Source organism: Chiroxiphia lanceolata, chromosome 4 (genome assembly GCF_009829145.1).
Source record: "Chiroxiphia lanceolata isolate bChiLan1 chromosome 4, bChiLan1.pri, whole genome shotgun sequence".
In the NCBI taxonomy this organism is placed as follows: domain Eukaryota; kingdom Metazoa; phylum Chordata; class Aves; order Passeriformes; family Pipridae; genus Chiroxiphia; species Chiroxiphia lanceolata.
The window spans coordinates 57,250,514-57,277,364 of NC_045640.1; the positions used below are offsets into that span (position 1 = coordinate 57,250,514).

A 26,851-nucleotide genomic window follows, 5' to 3' on the forward strand; every position below is an offset into this window, starting at 1 on the left:
AGTGACATTTGAGGTGAGGAGGAAAAGGCAGGGGGGGAAGGGGCCACACATTTCAGACTCCTTTAAGCCATCACAAGAGTTAGAGATATGAAAAATAGTTTATAATTACCTCTGTTGAGTGAAGCTGAACTGTTTATATCTCCAGTAATAAAGGAAGACTCGGACTGCTTTCGAACTGTGTCATTCCACATCCTACGAATCCGGCTCTGAAGAGGGATTGAACCACAGCAGGTAATGAATTTTTAGCAGCTGCAGAGAGGTTTCTTTCTGCCTCACTAAAGATGGCTATTGGCATGTCTAGCTCAGGATGAGACTTGTTTCTAGCCAGCTGTAAGCAAGCAGTTGCTGTTTTGCTATAACCTGCCTCGTGCACGTCAGACCCTGTCTGCCTAACTTCATAAGACAAACGCATAGCTCAAAGAAGAAGTGCATAACTGAATTGCTTACATCTTAATTTTAAAAAAATCATGATGAGAGAAACCCAGACCCCTGTGGGCTACAGGTTTACCAATAAAGCACCAAATAATGGAAAAATAACTTACACACAGAAGCACACGTGCTTCCCGTACTAACTCAGACAGCTTGATTCTTATTTTTTTGAAGTGCAAGAACAAGAACAAAAAGACTTGTTCTGTGTCTTGGTGTCCCTGAATGAACAGAGGTTTTATATAGCTATTTTGCATCTTGGGGATACAGAGAGGAAAAAAATTCCCCACAAACAAATGACTTCTGTTCCCCTACTGATGGTTTTGCCATCTATGGTATAGCTTCTGCTACTGGGGAAAGTGTCCTGAATATGCTGACCTTCTGTTTTGTTTATCAAATATGCTCTATCTGCCACTGTGGCTTTTATATCATTGTCTCACTCCTCCCCAACTAGACCTTGCAAAAGATCAAAAAATCAGCCAAAATTCATCTTGTGAGCGGTTTGACAATCCCTGTGTGAAGATGACTGGAGAACCCAGGCATCCAAGGGAAACTCTCCCTCACCTCACATTTCAGAGTATGATGGACATATCCCATGGCTGCATGAAATTGGTGCTTAGGTGGTCTGGGGGATTGGGAAACCTAGTTCTCACTGTGACAGATCATGTTTTTCCAAAGTGCATTTTCTGTAGTGAGAGCTTAGCCATGAGAGATTTTTCAGGGCTTAATCATGTGGTACAAGCTGAGAAGTCCTAGTTTACTCATTAACTATGCAGTAACAGCATCTCCTAATCATGCATTAGCCCTCTATAAATGGGAGTACAATGTGACATGAGGTCCATGCACTTTTACAGTAATTATTTTTCACCTGGACATTTAATCTATTGTATTCCTCTGACATGAGCCACTGTGGATTAATTATTCTGTTTGTTATGTGCTTCTCAGAGTAAAAAGGGATCTTAAGAGTTTTCTTCCTCATGTTCTTCTCTATTTAAAGTTCAGAGTCAGATGCTTTCAACAACTCAGAGTGATCTGCTTCCACTCTCCATCACGTGTGTGAGGTTTCTCCTGCCCATAAGAGGTCTCAGGTATTTCAACCTTTCCAAAGACAAGCTTTTGCTTTTGTACCTCAAACCTCATCTGCCATGAAGGTACTGCTGCCAGGAGACTCAGTTCACCCAAAAAAAGGCTTGTTTTCTTGTGCTGGGACTGACAAGAGGGAGGACCCATTAAAGTAAGCAATTCCTGGAGAGGAGGGCACCAGTGCAATAGCTAAGTTATGTAAAACTTTCAAATCAGTCATCTAACTGTTGCTGGATAGAGCGAATTTTGGACATTACTGATTTCTGTGGGTTTTGATGGCCTACTGGAGGGAGGTTCTATATTCTATTGCTTTTATTTGCTCTGCATAACTTCTAGACCTACGAAAATGCCAAAGTGGAGCTCTCGGATGACATCTTGGAAACTGCCAAAAATAAATAATAATTTGCTCCAAGACATAAATCACAAATTAGGTTTTCCCAGGAAGTTATAAACTGTTACTTGCTGCATGTCTTTCATAATTTAATAGTGAAACTGTCATGTATAATTACTTCCATTACTAATACTGAATAAATTTGTGTTTGGTTTCTATTGATTAAGAAGTAAGCTTCTTCATTTTATATGAACTGCTCATCCATAAATCTGCATCTCTACACAGAAGTTGGTTTCAAAAATGCTAAGTGCACAAACTACACAAAGCCTGAATTTTCAGGTGACCAAAGCGTAACAAATCCAGTAACTCAGTCAGATAATCTGACCCCAATGGATTCTCCTAAGAGGTCTATGAACTAAGGCAAATTGATCAAACCACTGAATGCCAGAAAGCAAATCCTTTCACTGTGAAGCCTATTGTAAGACTGTTTTTTTTTAATCAAGAAAAATACTTGGCCATTATAGCATCATTCCTGGACATGTTAATAGTGGTGACAACCTTAATCTCGTGATTAAAGGATGCACTGGAATGTAGCACAGCTGACAAAATGCTCTCAGCTCCCGATCCCCTGACCACCCACCTGTCCCTGGAAGGCAAGTTTGGGCCTTCTATTCCCAACACAGTTATGTAGAAGGTTCTTGGAGAAGCACTAATTGCCATCACATCTCAAGGGAAGCCACTGTGTTGAACTCGGGTCCAGAAGGGAGGGCAATCTCTGCAGGTGCACTGGGGAGAGCCCTAAGGCAGTTCCTTTGGTGCTGAAAGGCGCTTTCCTCCAAGAACAGCTGACAAGGGTATTGGTGTGGCAGCGCAAATCATTGGGGCACTAACAAGAAGCGTGGGTTACCTGTGAGCCTGTGGAGTATCTTCCAGGTGTCCTTGACCCCGAGGTTTTTCCTGAGCCGATAGAACTCTCTGTACTTTTCCCACTACAGCAATGCGTGCGCAGGCATTTTCCATACTCTTTACGTACCTAGCCAAGGAAAGCGCAATGGTGGTTAGCAGGCAGCTCCTCCTCCAACCCACTGCCTTCTGATTTTGAGCACAGCTCCTGATGTTTCCTCAGTGGTTCATTAAAGCTATAGCTGCTGCAGTATGTGGGGAAGGAGTCTATTACACCTTGCAGCTGAATGCTCTGGAGGTGTGAGCTCATGGTTTACGATGGCGTAAGCGACTGCTTCCATGCAGCAAAGCTGCTTGTTGACACCAGCCCCTTGTAGCGTCCTCTGAGGCACATCAAAAGAGCATGGGAGAAAGTACAGATACACTATTTATGACTTAAAATTAATATCCTCATAGATTTGATATAAAATTGCATATTGGCTCATCAAGGTACTAAAAGTTAGTGCTTCTGGCAGGGGACTAAGAAAAAAAAATTCCAGGAGAAACATATCAGAGATATCGATTTTTAAAAAAAAAAATGTTTCTTGCCATCAAATTGAAGTTCGAGGAAACTGTAGAGCCAGTAGCCCTAGAGATTATATTCCCAGTGCTCAGGTGTGGCTGGAGTCTGCTTTTCCACAGCACTGTGCAAGCCACTTATGTTTTAAATGGGCATTGCAGTCAAACCTATGCAGTCAAAAGGGCCGGAAGGAGGACCCAGGAAACTACAGGCCTGTCAGTCTGACCTCAGTGCCTGGCAAGATTATGGAGCAGATCATCCTGGGTGTAATCACACAGCACCTACAGGATGGACAAGGGATCAGACCCAGCCAGCACAGGGTTTAGGAAGGGCAGGTCCTGTCTGACCAATCTGATCTCCTTCTACGATCAGGTGACCCACCTGGTGGATGAGGGGAAGGCTGTGGATGTGGTCTATCTGGACTTCAGCAAAGCCTTTGACACTGTCTCCCATAATACACTCCTGAAAAAACTGGCAGCCCACAGCTTGGATAGGGGCACTCTGTGCTGGGTTAGGAACTGGCTGGAGGGCCAGGCCCAGAGAGCGCTGGTGAACAGGGCTGCATCCAGCTGGCGGCAGGTCACCAGTGGTGTCCCCCAGGGATCAGTGTTGGGCCCAGTTCTGTTTAATATCTTTATCGATGATTTAGATGAGGGGATTGAGTCCATCATTAGCAAATTCGCAGACGACACCAAGTTGGGAGGGAGTGTCGACCTGCTGGAAGGCAGGAGGGCTCTGCAGAGGGACCTGGACAGGCTGGAGAGTTGGGCTGGTTCCAACGGGATGAGGTTCAACAAGGCCAAGTGCAGGGTCCTGCACTTTGGCCACAACAACCCCTTGCAGTGCTACAGGCTGGGGACAGAGTGGCTGGAGAGAAGCCAGGTAGAAAGGGACCTGGGAGTTTGGATTGACAGGAAGCTGAACACGAGCCAGCAGTGTGCCCAGGTGGCCAAGAAGGCCAATGGCATCCTGGCCTGGATCAGGAACAGTGTGGCCAGCAGGACCAAGGAAGTGATTCTGCCCCTGTACTCAGCACTGGTGAGGCCTCACCTGGAGTGCTGTGTCCAGTTCTGGGCCCCTCAGTTCAGGAAGGATATTGAGGTGCTGGAGCAGGTCCAGAGAAGAGCAACGAGGCTGGTGAAGGGACTCGAACACAAGTCCTATGAGGAGAGGCTGAGGGAGCTGGGGTTGTTTAGCCTGGAGAAGAGGAGGCTCAGGGGAGACCTCATCACTCTCTACAACTACCTGAGAGGAGGTTGTAGGCAGGTGGGGGTTGGTCTCTTCTCCCAGGCAACCAGCAGTAGGACAAGAGGGCATGGCCTTAAGCTGCGCCAGGGGAGGTTTAGGTTAGATATTAGAAATAAATTCTTTACAGAGAGGGTAATCAGGCATTGGAATGGGCTGCCCAGGGAAGTGGTGGATTCTCCATCACTGGAGGTTTTTAAGATGAGGCTGGACGTGGCACTTAGTGCCATGGTCTAGCAACTGTGGTGGTAGTGGATCAAGGGTTGGACTTGATCTCAGAGGTCCTTTCCAACCCGTCTGATTCTATGATTCTTTGCTTCAGGGGACCTAAACTAACTTGTGCCAGAGTAGGATCTAAGTATTGACTGAATTTCAGGTGTGACTTTTTACAGACAGCAATACCCAGAAACCAGATGGGACAGGAGTGAAAATGAGCAGACTATACTGAAGAGCCAAAAGAGGGTCATGTTACCCATTGACACAAAAGAGCCCAAAAAAATCCATGCATGTCCAAAACACCAGTTGAGAATTCTTGGAGCACATGGTTAGCCATAAAATTTTGCCAAACTGTCTATGAGCATTTCACAACTCCATGAAACAACTGTTTAAATAGCAAATTACAGCTTTTTCATTAGGCTTTTCCTTAAGCGCTTGAGACAAACACAATACCACAAGTGCCCAATATGCTCGAGTGCCTAATCAATCCTTTGCTGAGAGAAAATAATTCAATTGCTTTAATTAGCCACCCACTGCTTGCCTCTCTGCAGCATTTTGCTGATTTTCTAGTCCATGATACATAGGAAAGGATTCTTTTTTCTCTTCTTAAATAATACCTCCCTCAGCTCTTAGGTCAGAGAGATGCATTCACCCCACAGCAAGGTACCAGCTGCATTCTCCTCTCTATGCTGCCATAAATCATGAGTGACTCCACACTCATCAGTGATGGCTTAACGATGCAGATTGTCTTAAGACAGAAAAGAAATGATTCTTCCATGTCAAGTGAGAACTGCACTAGCCAAGGAGGCTGTGGTGCCATGCTAGGCTGAGCTAGGGACTGACTCTTTGTGAGGTGCATTGTAGGCCAGAGAATGGACTAGTGAGAATGGTGCAGAAATTCAAACTCCTCATCAGAGAGGCATCTGCAGGTTTAATTGGCGATGGTGATGCTTCCTACTTTCTTGCTATCATCTTGCCTTGAAACTCTCTTGCTGAGAGTTTTGGGATCATCAGAAGGTAGCTGCATCTACATAAGGCTTTTAAGCTTCTTAAGATGTAAAAATTTGAGATGCAATGACAAAGACAAAACTCTGAACCCCCAAAGTTTTCTTTTGGTTTCAAGAAAGACATTTTCACACAGCTCTGCAGATCCTTCCAGAGGCATCGCTCACAGAGCTCACTTATTATGATGAAATTTGATTATCACAGAATCATAAAATCATAGAATGTTAAGGGGTTGGAATGGACCTTAAAGATCATCTAGTCCCAATCCCACTGCCATATGCAGGGAGACCTCCCACTAGATTAGGTTGCTAAAGGTCTTATCCAATCTGGCTTTGAACACTGTTAGGGTTAGGGCATCCACAGCGTCCCTGTGCAACCTGTTCCAGTGTCTAATCACCCTCAAAGGAAAAAATTTTTTCCTAATATCTAACCTAAATTTCCCCTCTTTCAATTGGTACCTATTACTCCTTGTCCTGTCACTACAGTTCCTGATGAAGAGTCCCTCTCTAGCTTCCCTGTAGGCCCCCTTCAGATACTGGAAGGTTGCTATGAGGTCTCCACACAATATTCTCTTCTCCAGGTTGAACAGCCTCAACTTTCTCAGCCTGCCTTTGTAGGAGAGGTGCCCCAGCCCTCTAATCAACCTTGTGGCCTCCTCTGGACTTCCTTCAACAGTTCTGTGTCCTTCTTATGCTGGGCACACCAGAACAGAATGCAGTATTGGTGGGGTATCACCAGAGGACAGTAAAGGGGTAGAATCACCTCCGTCAACCTGCTGGCCACGCTCCTTTTGATGCAGCCCAGGACTCCACTGGCAAACTTGCTGAGGGTGCACTCGATGCCGCTATGTCACCAACAAAGATGTTGAACAGTATCAGCCCCAGCAGCGACCCCTGAGGGACACCACTCATCACTGGTCTCCACATGGACAATGAGACATTGACCACAACTCTACATGCAGCCATCCAGTCAATTCTTCATTCACCAAATGGTCCATCCACCAAATCCATGCCTCTCCAATTTGGAGACAAGGATGTCATGTGAGACAGTGTTAAACACTTTGCATAAGTCCAGGTGGATGATGTCAGTTGCTCTGCCCCTATGTTTTCCTAGGTCAGATCTCCCTTCCCTGCATAGGAATATGTGAATAACACAGGAGCAAGACTGGGGCTCTCAGATGGAGAACAGATCTAAACATGACCCTGACTTTACTCAGTAAGCCATTTCACCAAAAGACACTAGTTACACTGAGACGCTGGGACCAGTGTATCCATATATAAACTCTTCCCTATATTTATATTGGTTAAAGAAACTGCCCTTTGAAACTAAGATGTACATAAAAAATTATCAGCAGAAATGCACAGAATTGGAGAGCTCTGTACTACTATATTTCAGTAGAGAACAAAAAGGTTCTTAAAAATATTTATTACTGATTGTCAGAGGCTGTAAGTCTGATCTACATATACATACAGAGATTTTTATTATGGTTTTTTTTCCCCAGAGTTTACCTAAGCTACTCCACTGCTATCTTGCAAATGTTAATTGGGGAAGCACTTACTGTGCTTGCTTTGAGGAAGATTTCCAAAAGCCCACATCAGGCCCAAGCAATATAAAGGCAGAGCACACACCCTTCAGTTCTTAAAAAAGCAGGGGAAGCAGCCATACCATCAACCCATATATTCTGCTACAGAAAGGGGTAATTTCCTTTAGGGACTGCAAATAAGCATGTAAAGCTCCATTTTGCTGTGAGCACTCAGCCACAGGAGCACTTTCCCGATATTCATGGATTTGCTCCTGTCTCAAACTGGCATACAGGAAAGGAGAATCTGGCTGACAGCAGACAAGTCCTGGTCCAGGTTCGCTACTGTAAAGCCCTGCCTTGCCACATATCTTTGTTATCACCTCATCCCCCTGCATCTTGCTGGTTTCCATTTTAAACACCACCCTTATTAGGTGCATAGAGATAAAACTGCATGAGACGAATTCAGGGACGCAGATGATGCTATGCTGTGGTTGTTAGGCAACAAAACACCCCGTTACCAGTTCTCTTGCCACTGGGAACCATCTGTCTTACCTTTTTCTGGAGGACACAATGGAAAATGAATATAAACATTCCCTGCAGAGAATTGAATATGGTGAAGAGATACGCCATGATGACTGTGCTTTCATTAATATACATGAGTCCAAATGCCCAGGTCAGTCCTAATAGGCAGAGTAGGGCTATTGCACCTATAACCCAGGACCTGTTAGGAGAAACAAAAAACAAAAAAAAGAAAGGGATTGGTCTTTCATCTACACAAAAGAAGGCACATGTCTACAGGCAGGAAGACTTTGCCCCTGTTTTTAGCAAAAAGAAAACAGCATATCAAAATAAATCACAAGGAGCTTTGTCTTCAAGCTGGATGCAGTTTACAAATCTTCAAGCTTGAGGAAATATAAGGAGATGGAAGTGTTATGAGCATAGAAATTCATCACAACCAAAGCACAATGTCTCTTTTCTTTTTTTAACACGTAAAAGCAGTGTGCATGTAAATGACATGTAGATGTTATTTCTGCAAATGGAGGAAACGAAAATAAACCAAATGAAACAACAACTCTAATTGCCACATTTTTAGTGTCCACTGGCTTCATAGGACTGCCAGTTGGATTAGTTTCTTTACACTTAACACCAAGATACATGTATTGCTGCATTTTAGCTAGTCTCACGTATGCCCGTAAACCAGATAAACTACAGGCAGGTGTGCAAGCCCTCACCGCTTGCCAGATCGGCTCCACACAAGGATGTTCTTTGCGATGCTGCTTCACGCTTCTTCCACCCTGCGATGAGGGGAACTGCATATAGGCACTCACACGCTGCATTTGCTAAAATGGTAGCTGCTGCCACACTTCTGCTTGGAGAAAGGAGGGGCAAACCTTCTTCACATCGGCTGCAAAACTAAGATTATCTTTTGCTCCATCTCAGGAGGGGAGCGGGAGTAAAGGTGCAGCTGTTGCTTGGTACCAAATGTTTTTCAATCAAATATGAGTAGTGGACATTCTGTTCGCTTTCTCTCACTAACTTTCTGCTTGGAGAGAAAGAACTTGGGGACATGAGATGACTGCTGCATGTTAGTTTTTCTGTGTGTTTTCAGGAAAGCTAGAAGCTTTGCTGGGATGTCAGGAGAAGTATTCCATGTTACGCTGCTAAATAACATTTAGCCATCTGCTAAATTAGCTTCTCAGAGACTGATCTTCCAATACCAGAACAAGAGAGTAAGTGTGATAAGCAGTATAGGAACTCAGTCCTGCTACTAGCTACCTCCCTAGTTTCCACATGCTGTATTACCTACAACTTCAAAGGAATTGCTGCTGCACAGGGGAGGGGAGTCAACTTTTAGCTGGGAAACAAGCAGCACTGTGAGCATGTTTGCCCTTTACCTCAAGGCTTTGATTTTCCTCTGTTGTCCCCCGCTATCATTAGGTGCAGCATCATAAAAATGAATGCATTGATACCCAGTCTTTGCACCCCTTCCTTACCATTTAACCCTTCTGTTCCCCAAAGCAGGCAGGACTGCAGTCAGCCAGCACCTCTGCTTCTTCTACCCCAAAGCAGTCTGAGGTGCTGCAGAAGGGCTCACAGGGACAAAGACCTATTCTATGTTTCCAAGACAATTCAACCTTGCAGAAATATGGCCTGGGTTTGGGCATATTTGGGCTTCCATCTGCTCAGCAGAGCATGGGGCAAGGGGGAGAAAGATGAAGGAGCAGTAACTTGGGGGGGAAAATCAGTCCTGCAGAGGTCAGGGAGACAATCTCTGCTATGGAGATGCCATGGCAGCTACAACCTTGAATGCTTTTCCTTTTAGCAGGGCTTGTCACAAACAGAAGCATACTAATGTTGTATTCATGTCTTCTGTTGTTTTTTGGGTTTTGGTTTTTTTTTTTTCTTTAGGTATGAGAATGAAAATGCAGCATTAAGTCTTCCACTGAAGTTTATAAAATATGTATTATTTAACCACACAACCAGAAGAGCTCCCTAAGGTAATTGCTTATTAAGACAGTTCTTTAAAAATCACTATTATGTATCTAGCACACCAGAACAGCTCCTCTGAAGCATTTCCAGTCAATCCCACTAATAAATATTTAGCATGATGCAAATTGAAAACGCACTCTCAACAATCCCTCAGAAAAGTAGCCACTAGATAAAGTTTATACCATTAGTTGTTAGGGTTATTTTCTTCCTGAGATTCTACCACCAGTGAGAGAACACTATCATCCTAATCACACGGCAATTAAAAAAATACAAGTACTTTTTTTCTTTAAAAAAGTCCAAATGAAATGGAAAAGACTTTTTTTTTTCCTCCCTCTTCTCATCCCCGATTAAAAGCTTACTGCACTTACAGAGTCTTCTAAAAATTATTTCCTGGATATCGGAAACGTATTCTGCTCTGAAGCACAGCCAATTCTTGAACCTGATTACAGAGCCTTTGGCTGCAGAGGTGTGCAGGAATGAAACAGTTATTTAGTGAAAATATGCTACCGTCAGTGATGGAAAGGAACCTGTGGGTTAGAAGAACCCCAGCAGTGCAAACGGCACGCATTACAGCGTTGTATGTCAGAAAACAAGACCTGGAGATAAAAAGGGCGTGAAGATTACTATGAATAGCTCCATCCCATATCCGCAGAAAAAAAATGAACCAAGCAATGAAAGAGAACATGGGAACGGTGCTGAAAGAATGAACACAAAGGACTCTTCACCAGAAGAACAAACTGAAAGTCTACTGCAAAGTTTATTTGTTTTTATTTTGTGCTACTGCACATTATTTTCTGGTTTCAGGAGAAAGAGCATGGATGCCCTAAGGTATGTAATTTCTAGGCATTTTTGGCTTTCTTTACAGGGTTGGTTGTTTTGTTTTGGTGCAGTTTGAGGTTTTTTGTCTTGCTATTTGTACAGACTTGCTGTTGTTGGAATTTTATTGCAATAAATAAAGAAAAACAACCATGTTTTGGTGTAATTGAAAATCAGTGATTTACAATTAGAGACAATTAGGTGCTCCAAAGAGTAAGGAGCCTCCAATGCACCACTGCACACAGATTTGCTTGCACTATTCCCAGTAACTAGAAAGGGAATCATGGGGAATAGCACCCATGTACCTTTCTGAAAATTTGCTTCTGTATTTATATTACCATAAAGCACTCCCAGTGACAGAGCACAGTGCACCACAGGGCTGCTATTGGGATAACAAGTCTGTACTATACAGAATTAACCTGGGAACTTTCACCTTGAATTCAAGTATGTCCAATTAAAGAATAGAAAGCAAATAGGGTGACAATTGGCTGGCAATACACATGCAGCACATTTACTCTGCACCTTAGCTGTATGCCTGACCATTTTCCTGCACAGTTTGCTCTTCTGCCTCAAAAGCGAATGACAGAAGCTTTAATGATTTTTCAATATTGATCTGACAGCTGGCTCATGAGACCACACTGATAAATGAAATTTATCAGCCATTCAGGTCATTCTTACTTGATGAAGGGTCTGTTATCCTCATAGCTAAAGAATGCGTAGACATAAAGACAAGAACACAAACATTAGAAATATAATGACATAGAGAATATAGTTTACTGCTAGTTCCCCTCCCTTCTCCCACCAGCCATCACCAAAAACAAAGGTGGACCAGCATCAGCCTGGAACACACCATCCAGCCTGGCTTGCTTCCCCGGGGAACTGAAACACGACCGAGGTCACTGGCTTCATGTACAGAAGCAGGCATTGCTAGCTGTGAGCTGCAGCTGCCCCTCCTGGCTTCCATCATGCAGCTGTCAATTGACTCTGAAATTTCTTTTAAAAATCATGGCTGTTTCTGGAGAATACAAGTTTTGAAACCCCAGCATAGCCACCACAGAGGGCTTTCACGTTTCAAGTGGAAAAACTTCACCACGCCTCCAGCACTCTCTGCTTGTGGGGCTGTAGCGTATTACAGGGATGTCTTTACTGCTGTTCACTTTTTCAAAGTGGAAATTCCAAGCTGCCACATTAGGAGTCATACTGCAGCATTCTTCAGGTAATGGCATCAGGATCTTATAAAGTCCTGGGTGACAGAAAGCATGTTTACTCCCATTTCATGGGGAAGGATAAAGAAAGGCCTTTTTCTGCCAAGCAAACGTGCAAAGCAGCCTGCTGCAGTGATGAAGAAGCCAAGATGGATCACTGAAAATGAGCTTCTATCACTGTGAGGACACGATTAGTTGCAGCCATTTTCCTTGGGGAGTCTCCCTGACCTTCTGGGATAGGCTGTGCGCTTAATTCTGCCTGTGTGGCAGGTGACGTGCAACATGTGGGGAATGCAGGCCGTGCAACATGTGGGGAATGCAGGCCAACTCCCAGGCCTCCTCTCCCCACTGACATGGAGCTCTTGAACCTGAGATCCCTTGCAGAAACCACCATGGGTGCCAGAGATGGAGGATTACTCAATATGTTCATCTCACTACCCCTGGCAACAAAGTCAGGGCCAGTTCATCCTGGTGGGATCTCCTTCAGTCAATACTGGCAACCTGCAGCTCTCCTACAATGCAATTAGATGAAGTGAACACGTAAGATAATCTGGAGCTGTCAGCTCAGCCATGTGGGTAGGAGCAGGGCCTGGATTTCTATTACTGGGTTCACAAGCACTCAGGTTTTATGGTAAAGACTTTATATTGAAAAGTCAACAGCGATAGATTACAAAAATAGAAAGTCGGGGAATTTTTTTATGCTGTTGCTGCTGTCCCAAGCCTCACAAAGTTTTTCAGTGATTCATAACAGCCTTTTTTCAAGGCAGCTGAAGGCTCCATTTCATCTTTGTACAGACAAAATGCGAAACTGGTAAACTCAGATTCGCTTTAAGCTTGAGGCTAACACTTCAAAGCAGCTCAGAAGAAAACTATCAAAAAGACCTTTGCAGTTTTCACCCCATTTCCAACGTAGATGTGTCTAGGATCCACTGCCCAAAGCCAATAGGTGGCTAAAGAAGTGAGATTTTCAAAGATGCCTGACTTCCAAATGGTTTAACTCTCTACACATAGGGCCCATAGAACTTAGTCCCTTATATCCTCATGAAATACAATCCTTTTCACTTTACCAACTCAAGTGTTGTAAGAAGCTTAACTCTTGTGTTAGCAACAATTTCTGACAAAAATTACTCCAGAATGTTTTTGGTTTTTTACCCCTGGTAAAGTCTGTGAAACCTATCAGTGCTTCAGTAATACTGTGTCATTATCTGCAACACATAAAAACCATCACTTAGACAAGAGAAAAACCTTGGAAAAGCCTTAGTTCCCAGAAAAATGGAGCTGCTAACTGGAAAACTGAGATTATATTCATTAGTTGTAAAAGCAAATAAAATTTGAAGCAGAAATAATTGGAAAACCTAGCCTAGCACAGTTTGAGTTGCTACATCTAAAGTGCTTCTCCAGATTTGGATAAATTTGTCCAAAATCTGGCAGTAAGGGATACAGCCCACTGGATTTAAACTATGTGACTCTGATTCCTCCATAGTTAATGGGAGAGTGGTATCCCACAAAAGGAATTTATCCCCTAGAAGAACAGGTATTTAAGGTGGATGAGGTTTTGCTATTCCCTGATAAAATGTGTTTCTCTACTGACTGCAGAGGAAATCTGAATGATGGCTTAGGTGGGGGCTTCACTTTCAAATACCTGAAGCTAAAAAGCTGATCTTTAGTGATTGCATTATTCATTTAACCTGCAAAATCTTACCTCACCTCCCTTGTGTTTCTCTGCAGCCCAGATGATGGATAGTGGATGGTCTACCAATCCGTATAAATACCTAATTCATTTTCTAATCTTAAAAAAGCTCTAACTTTACCTTGGGGCAAAGACTTCTTAAGGTTAATTACACATCACGTAAAACTCTTTCAAAATCTTATTTAAGTTAGATGTCTTTCAATTTCCCAGAGTAACTTCTCCTTCAATGATGAGAAAGGATTGTTCATATTACCTTCCATATTTCCGTGATATTTCCAGACCAATACTTTTTTTAAAAGTTGCTAAAATTTGTCAATTCAAAGTATTTTCCCATCTCTAAGGCAGCAGGAAAAGGCTCAGTAAGCACATGGACTCAGAGCTTGGGCCCCAAAATAACTGTCTGGCTAGCGAGCAAAAATGCCAAAGTGAGTACACAGGACCTTTAGTAGCTGTTAAGGGTGATGAAACCCAAATAAAAATAGATGGATGATGTGCCCCCTCACAAGCATTCTGAAAGACCCATGGAATTCATTTTAATATGGTGCAAATAAAGCAGAGAGACAGACGTTTCCTGCAGGCATGCAGGAGAGAAACACAAAATAAAGTGTGCTATTGTGTCTCCCCGCTGCCTGCTGGTATAAGGTACTAGGGATGTTTTGTTTTCTTTTTCTTTCTTTTTTTTTTTAAATTTCAAGGATTAGAAAAGATTGATTTATTGAACTGATGAAAACCTACAGGAAGGAGCTGGAAAGTCCAGCACTCCCCTCATAAAGCAAACGGGTTCATCATTAATTAGTGAAGGAGCATCTTCATGGTGAGAAAAATCAATAGCTAGCAATAAAAGAGTGCTTAAAGGATTTTGCCTTCGAGTTTCATGACAAAGTTACCACCTTGATGGCATGAAGCCAAATGGTTTCCTAATCTCCTTCCTTAGGCTGCTAGTGTTCATCACACAGTCATCATTTCCCAGTCTCATCTTCTGGCTCCCACACTGTCTTTGACAGTAGGTGGCCCATCCCCTGAAGACATCTGTAACCAGCTCAGGGGTCAGTGGGCCCATCAGCTTCATTTGCAGGAGAAAACCTTGGCTTTACATGGCATAAGTGTAATTTTATATATATTTAAGGCCACTTCTAACTTCTACCAGTAGATCTAACATTTTATTCAGACGAATGAGGTCAAACCTTCCTTGGCCCCATGTGATGCCCGAGCCTAGGATTTGGGACAACCAATGGCTGTGTTTTTCTGCCAAAGGCAAAGCATCATCCCTTTCCCCTCAACTCACCCAGGGAAGTCACAGTCTGCTTTCTGAGATTTGTTCTTAATTATTGCAATTGGAAAGAGAAATTCTGTTAAGCTCATCTCATTTTCTCTAAGTAATTAATTACCCTCAGAATTGCTTACCCTGTTTATTTCCTTCCTTCTAACTTTGCAAAGGCATGGTACGATTATTCAAGCCACGCTGATGTGTAACCACATATCTAATTGTTTCCACACTATATGGATTCAGCAAAGCCTTTAGACACATTTGTATTATCCAAATAGCACCAGCAGGGCTTGCTGACAAAGTGCTTAAAATGTATGGCCTTTTAAAACAATAATCATGATTTATGGGTTCACAGAAAGACTGTAGGTATTTAATATCTTCCAGGACACTCTCTCAAATCAATAACCGCTGATTGATTTTTTTTTTTTTTTAAATTCAGAAAGGACGATACCTATCAGTGGGAAGATTAGTGCTTTACAATCACCATTCAACATTAACACAGCCATCACAAAACCATAGGGAAACAAGCAAGACCCCAAACCAAATCAATCTGATACTAACCAAACCCTTCTGTGGAAAACTCAGGCAGCAGCAGATTGCAACAAACAAAATCGGATGCTGCCATCAACATCACTGGGGGAAAAAGGCACCCAGGCAAAAGCACAGTCTCAGATGTTTTTCCAGTAGGGGTTTTGCCACTGATGTGCTCCCAAACTCTGCACTCTGGCAAAATAAAAATGTGCCATATCTTTTCTTGGTAGGAAGCTTGTAAATAATTCATATTGAGCCAACTCTGACTGATTTTTCTGGGTTTGCTTTAGGCTGCCTGTAAGTTTGCTCAAGCAGAGATGCAGGTGAAGGCTATATGGAGCAGCAACGGGTTAACCAAGGCACTAGGAAGCATGGTGCTTTCTTACACAGGATCCAGGGAAATGCAAGACGAGACTTCGCTTGTTCAGCCTGAAGAAAAGGAGATTGAGAGCAGAGCTCATGGCAGTCTACAACTTCCTCATGGGGGAAGAGGAGAGGCAGGCACTGATCTCTTCTCTGTGATGACTCAGTGACAGGACCTGGCCTGAAGTTGTGCCAGAGGAGGTTTAGGTTGGATATCAGGAAAAGGTTCTTCCCCCCGAGTGTGGTTGGGCACTGGAACAGGCTCCCCAGGAGAGTGGTCACAGCACCAAATGTGACAGAGTTCAAGAAGTGTTTGGACAATGTTCTCAGGCACATGATGTGATTCTTGGGGTAGGGCCAGGTGCTGGCCTTCGATGATCCTCAGGATATTCTATAAATCTATGATTCTATGACCATCAGGATTGTGAAGACATAGTACTCTCTCTCAAGGCCATATGAAACACATGGATCATAGCCTGAGCTCTGGTATGATGAAAGTGAGGGAGGCAGTTTCTAATGCCCAGCTCAGTACTCCATGGCTAACATCTAAAATTTTCAGAGAGGGAGGTTTTCCAAGGGAAAGAAAAAGCTATTGCTCATTTTCCAAAGTGCCCAGATCATTTGTTCATCCTTGCAAAACACTCCTGTTAAGATTTCGGGTGACAGAGAATGTCATCTCTGCACGTCCCAAGCACTCTTAAAACACATTTCATTTCTCATCCAAGTTTATCCAGACCTAAACGCAGGCTCAGGGGCTCTTTTTGTTCCCTAAAATCAGATTATCCTTTCCTGGAACAGGAATCCATGGATGATTCCTCTCCAAAAGGCATCCCTGGAGCTGCTGTGCTCTGAGCCTGCTGTCCCCAGAAGTCAGAGGAGTTCAAAAGCGCTGCACATAGCAAAGCTGGTTGAAAGCAGAGATTTTCAACACCCTATTCCTGAACAACCCACTCAGTTCATCTTTCTATTTTGATAGTAGAGCTGTAGGAAAACCTTTAAAAAGACCTCACTCTGTACAGGCGTTGCTGTTTTATTTAACATTATAAGTTATAGGTAACGTCTTGTCAGGATTTTGGGTCATGTTTAACAGGTTCACTGTGGCTCCTGTAAGCATTTGCATTCACTAGCTTGTGTTTCAAACCCTTTGCACCTCCATTCCACGTCTCACACTACCACACACACCTCCTCAAAGCTGCACGGGTACATGAAACTTCCTCCCCCTGCTTGCTGCTCCACAGAGGGTGTCTCCATGTTGCCAGACCCTTGGCCCTTTCTTCACCGGAAACCGAGAACTCTGAAGATAAAACACTGGACCTTTTGCACCCAGATGCAGTGCTGGTCAAGCTTGCAAGAGGTGGACCCCTTCATTGTACCATGTCCTCCCTGTGCACTCCCAAGCAACCACAAACTCAGAGGTAATGAAGGACTAAAGTGCTGCTGTTCTGCAAATCCAGTCTCCTAGGTGAAAGCAATGCAATATTCAATTCCAGACCCTTCGGCATCACAAACTGTTCCCATGTTGCAGCATTTTATAATTAAATAGAAAAGATCTGGAAACCAATAGATGAGCTTAAATCTCAATAAAAAAAGTTGAAATAATCCTTACTGTCTCCTTACTTAGTTTTGTTCCTAAAATGGCTACAATAAAGCACAAATTAATCTTCCTTTAGTAATAGTATATCTGCTACAAATTATTGTTCGGCATTGGTAATGTAAGCTCTTCATCTCAAAGGAGAAAAAAATCTTGTATTTTCAAAAGTCTAACTCATTCCTCTCTGCACCAAACCCAGGATGTTTACTTTTTCTGCATTTCAATCAACTGAGTAAATAAAACTAGAATGGTAAACCTCTGTTCCTGCCAGCACAATACCGCTGTGTTAAATCAAGAATTTAATTCAAACATTTCTGCAGATGATTTTTGGAAGTTCTATTTAACCTTTGTTTTCAATTTTCTACCTAACTCAGGATTTTTATTTTTTTTTTATGCAAACAAACAGCAAACCCACAGGACTGAAACAACAGGCTAATCTGGGGGCTGGGATTAGTCATGTCTCTTTAAATAAAATACATATGTTGAAGCATGAAAATGAGCAGATAATCACTTACACCCATACAACATATGGGGAGAGCGGGCTATGGCAACGGTTTTAAAAGAGACATATCTTCAAAAGGGGCTTCTGAGCTTTGTGCCTGATCCTCCTCGTCCCTCACCTCCCCCAGCCTGGGACAGACTCCTTGAAAGAGTCCAGACTGAGCTTTGCAAACTTTTATAAAATAATAATCAAGGTTTGGCACTGGCTCCTACTTTTGGCTGTTAGGTTGCCCATTCTTAGATTTATTTCTGTAAGCTTTTGAGCAACCGACTCCTATGGAAAAAAAATACAAAATAAAGGCGTACGTTGTGAACTTTGTTTCCAGTCAGAAACTTGGGAGAATACACACTTTTTTATTTACCCATTAAATCAGGGCTGTGTGCCTTTAGCTGCGGACCATCTGAAGCTTCCACGGCAGCCAGCAAGCTGAGGAGGGCTCATTTTGGTCATTTGAGGATTGATTTCTGAAGGCTGCAGTGCAGAACATTTCCATTTCATCCCCATTAATGGTATTTGAGCATGTGTTCTTCCAAATGTGGTCACAATGCCTAAAAACATTATCTCCTGCATGCTTGGAATAAATACATGTTTTTTCAGGGAATTTCATGTTTTTGATATAGTGCTCATTCTTTTGTTGCAGAAGATGGGATGGGAGCAGGTTTCCACAAGAGGAAAGAAACTGCAACAGAACTACAGTGATTAATGCCAGGATTAAACTATCTCAAGGCCCCTAATTAATAGTGCTTCTTTAGCAACAAAAAATGCTTCGAGCTAAGACCCTGGGTCTCCCTGTCTGAAAGAAAGAAAATTAAATTTCCAGGATGACTTTCAAGTGAGATTCTACTGCAATGAGCTTTTCAAACAAACCCAGGACTACAGCCTGACATGCTCCTCTTTGAAGAGGTCCCCCCAAGTTGTGCTTACTAAAGAGCATCTAGGTGGCCTATGGTACAAGCCAACCTATACCCTGGCTAAAACAATAACAAAATAAAATGGGACAAAAAGAGAAACGAGCTGACAAAGCCCTTTGCCTCTTGCCTTCTTTCTAGCGGGTCTGCAACTGCATTTGGCAGCTATGGTCGACATGTTGGTCTTCCAAAGTAAACAAAATAAAATCTTGTTGCCACATACTACGGTACAGAAGAATGTCAGGAAGCCTGGTCTGGCTGGGAGAAATGCTAACAAACTCAGCTGCATTCAAGCAGCACTAGGGGAGAGGGCACTAGGGTGCCTGTGGGAACTTCAAAGGAAAGGTTACACCTGTAAGGAAAAGGATGGCTTCTGCTCTCTGCTAGAAGAGAGGAGGTTTCACCCTCTCCCCTCCAGCCATTTGGAGATGCCCAGTGTAACTTCAGGTGCAGCAACTGCTTAGCCCTGCTGATGAATCCCCTCAATCCACTTGTAGGACTTGCCTTTTGTTAGCTAAATGCTCTCCCTGCCCAATTTTCTACCAGTTTTCCATGTCAGTAACTAACAAGCCCCACACTGTGCACAATGAGAGCATACGGTAAAGACAGGATCTCAGATTTGACTAGATAGGGTGAAGAGTACATCTGGACAACCACCAGTGTAGCTCCTCTTTATTTCCCTTTATTAATACCACGGTGACTCAAATGAGCAGTGTTTAAATGGCTGCAGAACAAGCACTGCGCTGCCACACAACGCAAAGGCATTGGAGGAGAGGGTTCATCTGAAACCCTGTTTTGCACAGAGAATGGGGGTTAAGCATCTGGAAATATGTGAATGGTTTGTTGTGCTGCAGCATCTGGCATAGGTTGGATGAAAACCTGGTGTGCAAAGACCACAAGCTGCCAAAGTACATGCCTGACCACCTGGAAAGCAGTTGATGGATGGAAAATGGAAGAACCATGCTGGACTATTCACGTAAAAGGTATTTTCCTTTGTCACATAAGGTTTCCTACAAGAATGTGAATATAAAAAATATTGAGTGTAGTCCTGTCTGTGACAGTTTGAGACATTTTGCACATCTAAGATCTACCTGGCACAATGGAAAAGCATGAAGGAGAGACTTTTTGCCGCTCAACTCCAGAAATCACTCCACATGGCAGCAACCTCCAGTGAAACAGCCTCACAGCTGCTCTAAAGAATTCCAGCTGGTAACACATCCTCATGAGGAGCCATCTGCTAGCAAGAGTGCATCAATACTGCACTGATACGCCCACAGTCTCCACCTCACAGGCTATGAGGCTAGAAATGACTAGGTGGAAACAGCACAGCAGGCTTTTGCCATCCAAAAAGCTTACGTAGTCCCTGGTTTGAAAGATCTATATTCCCTTCAAGTTTGTAAGGGCTGGGGGAATCAATCTTCCAAAACAATGTCTTCCCCAGATACATTTGTTGACAGTAAATCAGTTTGTGCTCATGAGCCCTTTTGTGCACCCTTTGCATCCTACTTATGCTCTCAGATGGGTCATGAGTGAGACAATGTGTGATGCTGGCATAGCTACCAAAGACTAAACAATGCTCCTCACTGCCCATCTCTGCTGACCTATGTTTGCCAACAAGCCACAAAGAGATGGAGGAGCCACAGAGACGAGTGGCCACAGTGGATTCTGAGGTCCCAGAAACAGCCATTGTAAAAGGCTGGGAAGGAAAATCCCCTCCCACCCTGTGTTTGGGGAGGCATGGGCAGAAGTTACACACACCACGCAAGAGGCAGCTGGTTGGGCATCCTTGGCTGTGTCACTTCATACTAAAGATCTTCAAAAGGCAGAAGAGATCCCCACTCTGGATGAACTCTTAAAATTTCTGTGTAAATATCCTAAAGAAGACATCAAACTCAACTTTTTCAAAAGGGCTTGGATAAAAGCATGCTACTCCTGGTGCTGGTACCTCTTGTAAAATGGGAGCTAGTGTCCTACTGGCATCAGTGGCAGGCACAGAAACTCTTGTGGCTCTGAACAACATATCCCACATACAGAAGCTCACATATTTTCCTGGCTATGTGCCTCAAAAGCAGAACTAGAGCACGAATCTTGCTGTCTCAGTGGGCAAAACCCACTGAATCGGCTCAGTACCAACCTGCCACATTGGGAGGATCCTATTGGCACAGGGAGAAGGACCCACACATGTGGTTACCCTACTTCCCTCTTGAAAGTGCTGGGCTAAGCCAGAAAAGTTAACAAGGGTAAAAATTAAACCAGCCCCATATTCATCAAATCTCTTGCTGGGTAACCCCTGGGAAACTGGTGCCCCACCACAGGAATGTCAGAATCTCCCATGCTGGCACAATAATCCAGGGACTGTTCTTGAAGGTTAGGGAAGTTTATTTTTACAACTCTGCACAGTGCCTACAAATCTATCAGCCACACAGCATCTGGTTCAGGCACTGCCCTTTGAATGGCTTTTCTGTTGGTGCAGTAATTAAAGGTATCCCAGGTGACACCTGATCCCTTATCAAGTTCATTAATTTAAGTGGAGTTATTTGGCTCTCTATTTTCTATACTTCATAATGTATTTCTAACCTTTAAAGTGACATAGGCAAGGACCAGATTGCAGGGGCGCTTATTAACAGCCTATTAAAATATTTTATGGCCTTTATTTTTACGTTGCCATAGGGAATCAAGTATTTTGCTGTTGTTAAACAGGCTCAGGATTTATGTTGCGAGAGCTTCACCACAGCCTAACACAGAGTACTGCTAGGAAATGAACTGGGAGAACAAACTCTCTTTCAGCTCTCCATGTGCTGTAAAGTTGTCATATGCAGATGGCAGCAAGGGGCCCTCCAAAGCAGGCCCTTGGTTTGCTTTGCTTTTTCAAATATAAACCAATACAACAAGATGCAAAGCTCTGGGACCTGGGGGTCTTTTTACCAACCCTATAGACCCACAGAGGGAAGATCAAAAAGGATCTTCGTGGTCTCCTGTGAAATAACGTGATCTGTGGCTTTTTCTCCCAGAGCTGCTGTAACACATTGACATTTTGCAACTGAGTTAGAGCCAATGACTTTGCAAGAAGACCACAGTCTTCCCTGCAAGGAGACTATGATTTTATCTAGAATAAAACTATGATCTTACTGAAAAGCTTTCTAGAAACTGCAAACCCCTTGCTTCCCTAAGAAAACTCCATCAAAGGTGAATTCCCTTCTCTGTTACAAATCTGCACCTCCTCCTAAGTCAAGCACATTCACAGACACAACACATCTTGAAATTAGAGACTTAACATTGTCCTGTTTAGGTATCCAGAAATTACAATCAAGTCCATTCTGGAATTCTTGCTTTGATAAACTTTCTAGGTTGAGGCTGTTTACCTGAGTTTATATTATGTTTCTCTTTTTTTCTCAAGCATAAAAAGTAATTTGTAATGAAGCAAAACGTTTGGAAGTGTATCAGCAACATACTTAAAAGTATTTTAATTGCTTGTGTTTTCAAAATGTTTTAATGAAGTCAAATCAGGACTAGACACTCATCCCCCAAAGAACCTATAAAATATTTTACAATGACATTGTAATTGATGCAACTGGTTGTATAAATTCTTGGCATTTTAAACAAAGATACTAGAGATTAGCACAAGAAGATTATTCAGTAGGCAATTATTTGTTCTGCTTTAATTATAAGGGCTTTGGGTTTTTTTCCTCTCCATTTTTTAATTTAAATGTCATACTGCAAGGTTTTCTAGACAGATTTTGTGTGGGTAACCTTAGAGAGAGTGTTCTCAGTAAGCAATCCCATAGCACTAATGCATGACAAGCAGCCATATTAATAAATGTTATTAAATGTACCATTCCTTTAATACCTCAGCCAAGACCAAATGAAAGACTATCTTGCTGGGATCAATCTTGGACATCCAGGGGGGATTGCTCTCCCAATTTCATTCTGTACTGAGTGATGTCAGGAGAAACAGAGGCACACCACAGAGCAGCCTGCCCACAACCTGGGCAAACGAGTGCCCTGTGGGTTTCCAAGTTCACTGGGGTCTCTTGCATTTGCACAGACTCCAGTTCTCTTTCCTCACAACCCTCGTAGAAGAAGCTTCAGCTAAGAAACTAAAACTTCACCTGACGGACCATGCCAGGTTGTGGCATGCCAATGGCATTGCAAGCTTTGCCTGCTGAGGAAGTTTTCAAGGGGGGACTGACCTGGTTTAAATTAAAGCTGCATCTGCATGAGCTGCTCAGCAGTATAAACAATAAACTTGCTGAGAACTGCCTTGCAACTGTGCAATTCAGTCATCTCCTAACGAGCTCCCCTCACACCTCTTCTCCTACTCCTACCAAGAAAGACAGAGAATAACCCACTTCCAGCCGTGTTGCATAACACTCTCCTTTCCTGGGTGGGCAGTAAAGCGCTGACTCCCAGCAATTCCCTCCTCCTGAAGCTCATTAGATGGTTTTGTTAATTAGCAGGCTCCCAATCTTATCACGCACTGCACCTGAAATCCCGCTTGTATTTTTGAAGAGAGTAATTAAAGCCAGAGGTACTTGAATAAACAGGCACTGACAGAGACTAATATTCTATCAATAATAATGAAGCAGCTTGCTAGACAGTAAAATGCCCAGATTTACTGGGCATTCAGATGTTAACCCAGTCCAAGGGCGAAACATGCCTTGGCTGGAAAGCGCATCTGAGGATGTGGGCACTCCCAGGTAAATCCTCAGTAACACTGCTGAAAGCAATCAGATTCTGGGGAGAATTTGGGTCATGAAATCTGTCAGGGGCCAGAACAAACAGAAAAGAAGTAAGACTGCCGCCCTCACAGCACAGAGTAATAGTAATAATCAACAGTTCAACACCTTCCCTGTAGAGACTGCAATAATTAGCTGGTAATTATTGGGCACTCTTTACATAGTGTGACTAGGGGGTTACCTGCTCCAAGGACTGAAAATGTAGCTTTGCCTCCTTCATGCAAAATCAAATGGAAAATGCCACCACTGGCAGCCCAATCCCAATAAAGATAGTGCTTCATCATCAGCCACTTGTTGGTACCTATTAGAAACCACTCTGCAGTGCCACAACCCAGTGTACTATCCCCAGTTATCACTACTGCCAGCAGAGCTGGTTCCCCTGTTATGCTCCTCAGAGCGCAATGGGGAGAATAAACAGCAAAAGACAGAAACAGGCAGAGAGCAAGAAAAAACCCCAGCCACTTACTTGATATTGTCAAGACATCCAGATTCAGGTTTCAGTATGGCAGTATGATGAAACATTTTATAGAGAGCAATCCCAAGGAAGATGACATTAAGCTGCAATGGGGGAAGGGGAAGGAAAAAAAAAGGATTATGTGACACAGCACAACATGATGGGGAGAAAGTCAGCTTCTTCTCTGTAACAGATGGGTTACTGTAGGAAATTAGCTCTCCCTACAATTTTATAGTGACTGAATCACAGAAAATTTCCAAGCATTTTATAAGGTGAGCTGGCCTGCGGACTGCAGGACTGGTGATGCTACAGCCTTCCAAAGCTGTGGCACTGTGTATGTTACTGATATCAGGCTGGTTCTAACCTCAACTTTAGTGCTTCATTGATGTTATGGAAAATTAAAAATACTTGCTGCAATGGCTTTTTTGTGTCTGAGAGGTATACAGGCGTGAAAAGTCACTCCAAGCATCTTACTTAGCCAATCCCATTGTAACGAAGCATAAAGGCATCCTTTCCTGTGAATACACCTTTTACACATGGTGTAATGGGGCAGAGGGTTGGGGAAATCTCAACTGCTGAAGACGCTTAGCACAGTGCAAAGTTGAAAAAAAAAAAAAAAGAAAAGGAATTTGATTTGTTCTGTAAAAGATGTGATGATTCAGTGCCTCAGTGTTAAAAAGGCTGCCAATTCCTAGAAAGGAGTTCCTTCAAAATCCCAGTCTGGAGTTTGAGACATAATCAAAAAGGGAAGATACCTTTTTATGAATTAATTGCTTAGGGGAAAAGAAAACCCAACAGTTGTAGCTGGTGGCATGGCCCCCTTCTTGATATGGAAGGCTGCTGAAATGGTCCCCAGTTAAAGGAGAAGCAGAGACAATGTCTGCATTGAAGTGGGAGTGCCTGGTTTTCTGTGCTAGCCAAACTGTAGTTAGTCAAAACAAAGGATGGTTTATTTAAGCCATATTGTAGCAATTAAGTATAAGAAAACTCCAGCTGTCTCTAAAGTTCGGTTCTCTACCTTGTTGCTGTGTTAGCTGATATGCTGACAATGTGCTAAACATGAAGCTATACGAGCTTCAGCTTCTGCTGGGAAGGAAAAAACCCTCATCAAACTACTCGTCCAGTCTGGACTTTATTTCATGCCCACATCCCATATTTCCTCTTTTTTTTTTTTTTTTTTTTTTTTTTGCATTATCAATGAAAAGCTTTGATCTGGAATTCAAAAATTGGGTGAGCAGTGAGTGGCATCAAAATAGAGTCTGGCACTTCAAAATGTCCAATGGTTGTAACCAAACTCTGCAAGTGCCTGCTCCAAAGCTCCCCAGCCTGTTTTGATCAAGTATTTTGCAATGCCAAGAGCTTCTCATAATGAGGGTCTAATTGCTTGTGCCAGGCAGGGTCAAGGAAGAACATGCCTTTCTCAAATTAATCTGTGTAAATTAAAGATAAAGAGTAAAGGGACAGCAAAAGTTTTATTTCTTGACCTGAGAGATGGAGTAGTTAATTAGGAGTTCTTACCATAATTATCAAGGTCGCCGGTCCTATAAAGCTCCAAATGAAGTAGGTGTCAAGTCGGAGCCAACATCTGTAATGAAACACAGGGGAAAGAAGGCATTCAAGGACTGCACTCAGGACATACATCAAGACTGAGCAAGTGACAGAGAAGAATGTGAGCTGCAAAACACGCCGGTGGGAGACAGGAAATATTACATTGCTTGTTCATTTAAATGCTGAATTATGTGCCCAATTTCTGACAGCGCTATTGATGGAGTAAGATAATTACCTCTAGAGGAAGCAGGGAGAAAATGGCACAAGGCTTATTTGCTAAGGCTTTCTGCATCTGTCGGAAAAAATCCTTAAACTGAGGGGGTATTTTAAGGAAGAGGTCTGATGAACATCCATAGACCTGCTTCTTTGCGTTATGCTCCTCAGTGCTCTCCAACTTTGATGCAATCCAAGCTGTCTGTCAGCTGTCAAGTGAGATGACATTTCTCCAGCAATCATATCAGAGCAAATTTGGTGCAAATAGGAAGCCTGAATTGGATAACAGGAGGCTGAGGTTTAATTAGGTTCAGCAACTTCCCTTTTCAAGTGTTTTATTTCCCTGAACCTCCAGAGTGTTTTGTTTCCACTAATGTTTCCAGGGTTGCATATGGTCTGTGCTATCACAAGAAGTTGATTCATGGCCTAAAACTAAATTATTAATCGCTTAATTTCAACCGCATTTAATACTCCCCACATTTTTTAAGGCCCTTGGGAAATTACATTTCCATTCCTAGTTCATTCCAGGTGACAGGAAGATAAAATGGAAGAGACTGGTTACAAGACAGACAAATGTAAATTCCAAGAAAGTTTCACATGATGTTTAAAATAATAATATCTTGTCATGTTTGCAATGCTGCAAATCACAGCCCTGTTTATACACAAAGGACCTGAGAAAGTATAAAACCACTCTCATACTAAACATCCAATGGAATTTCATAATTAGGCAAGTGACAGGAACTTATTGCAGTGGAAGAGATAGCAGTTCTCACAAATGACAGCTCTAGTCTATGTGCTTCATGTTTTTCCCCTTCCAATGGACTTTGCAACAGGCATAAAGGTCTGTGCCAGCAGCCCTGCACGACATGATCAGCAGGAGATGCCTGCAGAGAGAATAATACAACATGCCCTGGCTCTCTACGACTGGGAAAAGCCAAGATATGAATAAATTCAAAAATGCAGAGAAAGCTTCACACTTCTCTCCCTGACCATATAAATTTCAAGTCTCATCAGTGTTGAAGATGTATCGATGTATGTACAGTCATATCACTATTTGTTACAAATTAAAATACCGTCACTTCAGTGACTGTCATTCCTGAACTGCCTCTGCAGCTTCTCATCCAGAATCTTCATGTGATAGCATCAAAATCTTAATGCAAGAGGCAAACAGAGGCTTTCAGAGCAATTGCAGGGAAATCTTGTTTCCTCCGTGGCTGTTGAAGTTCAAGGTGATTTAGATGCAGCTG

The 26,851-nt window shown here is 42.9% G+C and overlaps 1 protein-coding gene across 27 annotated transcripts in view; it reads right to left on the reverse strand.

The window, feature by feature from the left end:
• Positions 1-26,851, reverse strand: part of ADGRL3 (adhesion G protein-coupled receptor L3) — a 513,383-nt gene that overhangs the window by 33,050 nt on the left and 453,482 nt on the right. For 19 of the 27 annotated variants that reach the window (XM_032685704.1, XM_032685699.1, XM_032685684.1 and 16 more), the window contains 6 exons: positions 25,362-25,428; positions 23,856-23,947; positions 11,275-11,301; positions 7,843-8,011; positions 2,748-2,873; positions 110-206 (listed from right to left, as the gene is read on the reverse strand). In XM_032685704.1, coding sequence (XP_032541595.1) covers positions 110-206; positions 2,748-2,873; positions 7,843-8,011; positions 11,275-11,301; positions 23,856-23,947; positions 25,362-25,428 — 578 coding nt within the window. The remainder of the gene's footprint in view (positions 1-109; positions 207-2,747; positions 2,874-7,842; positions 8,012-11,274; positions 11,302-23,855; positions 23,948-25,361; positions 25,429-26,851) is intronic. The other 8 variants (XM_032685696.1, XM_032685694.1, XM_032685695.1 and 5 more) reach the window with 1 other exon arrangement.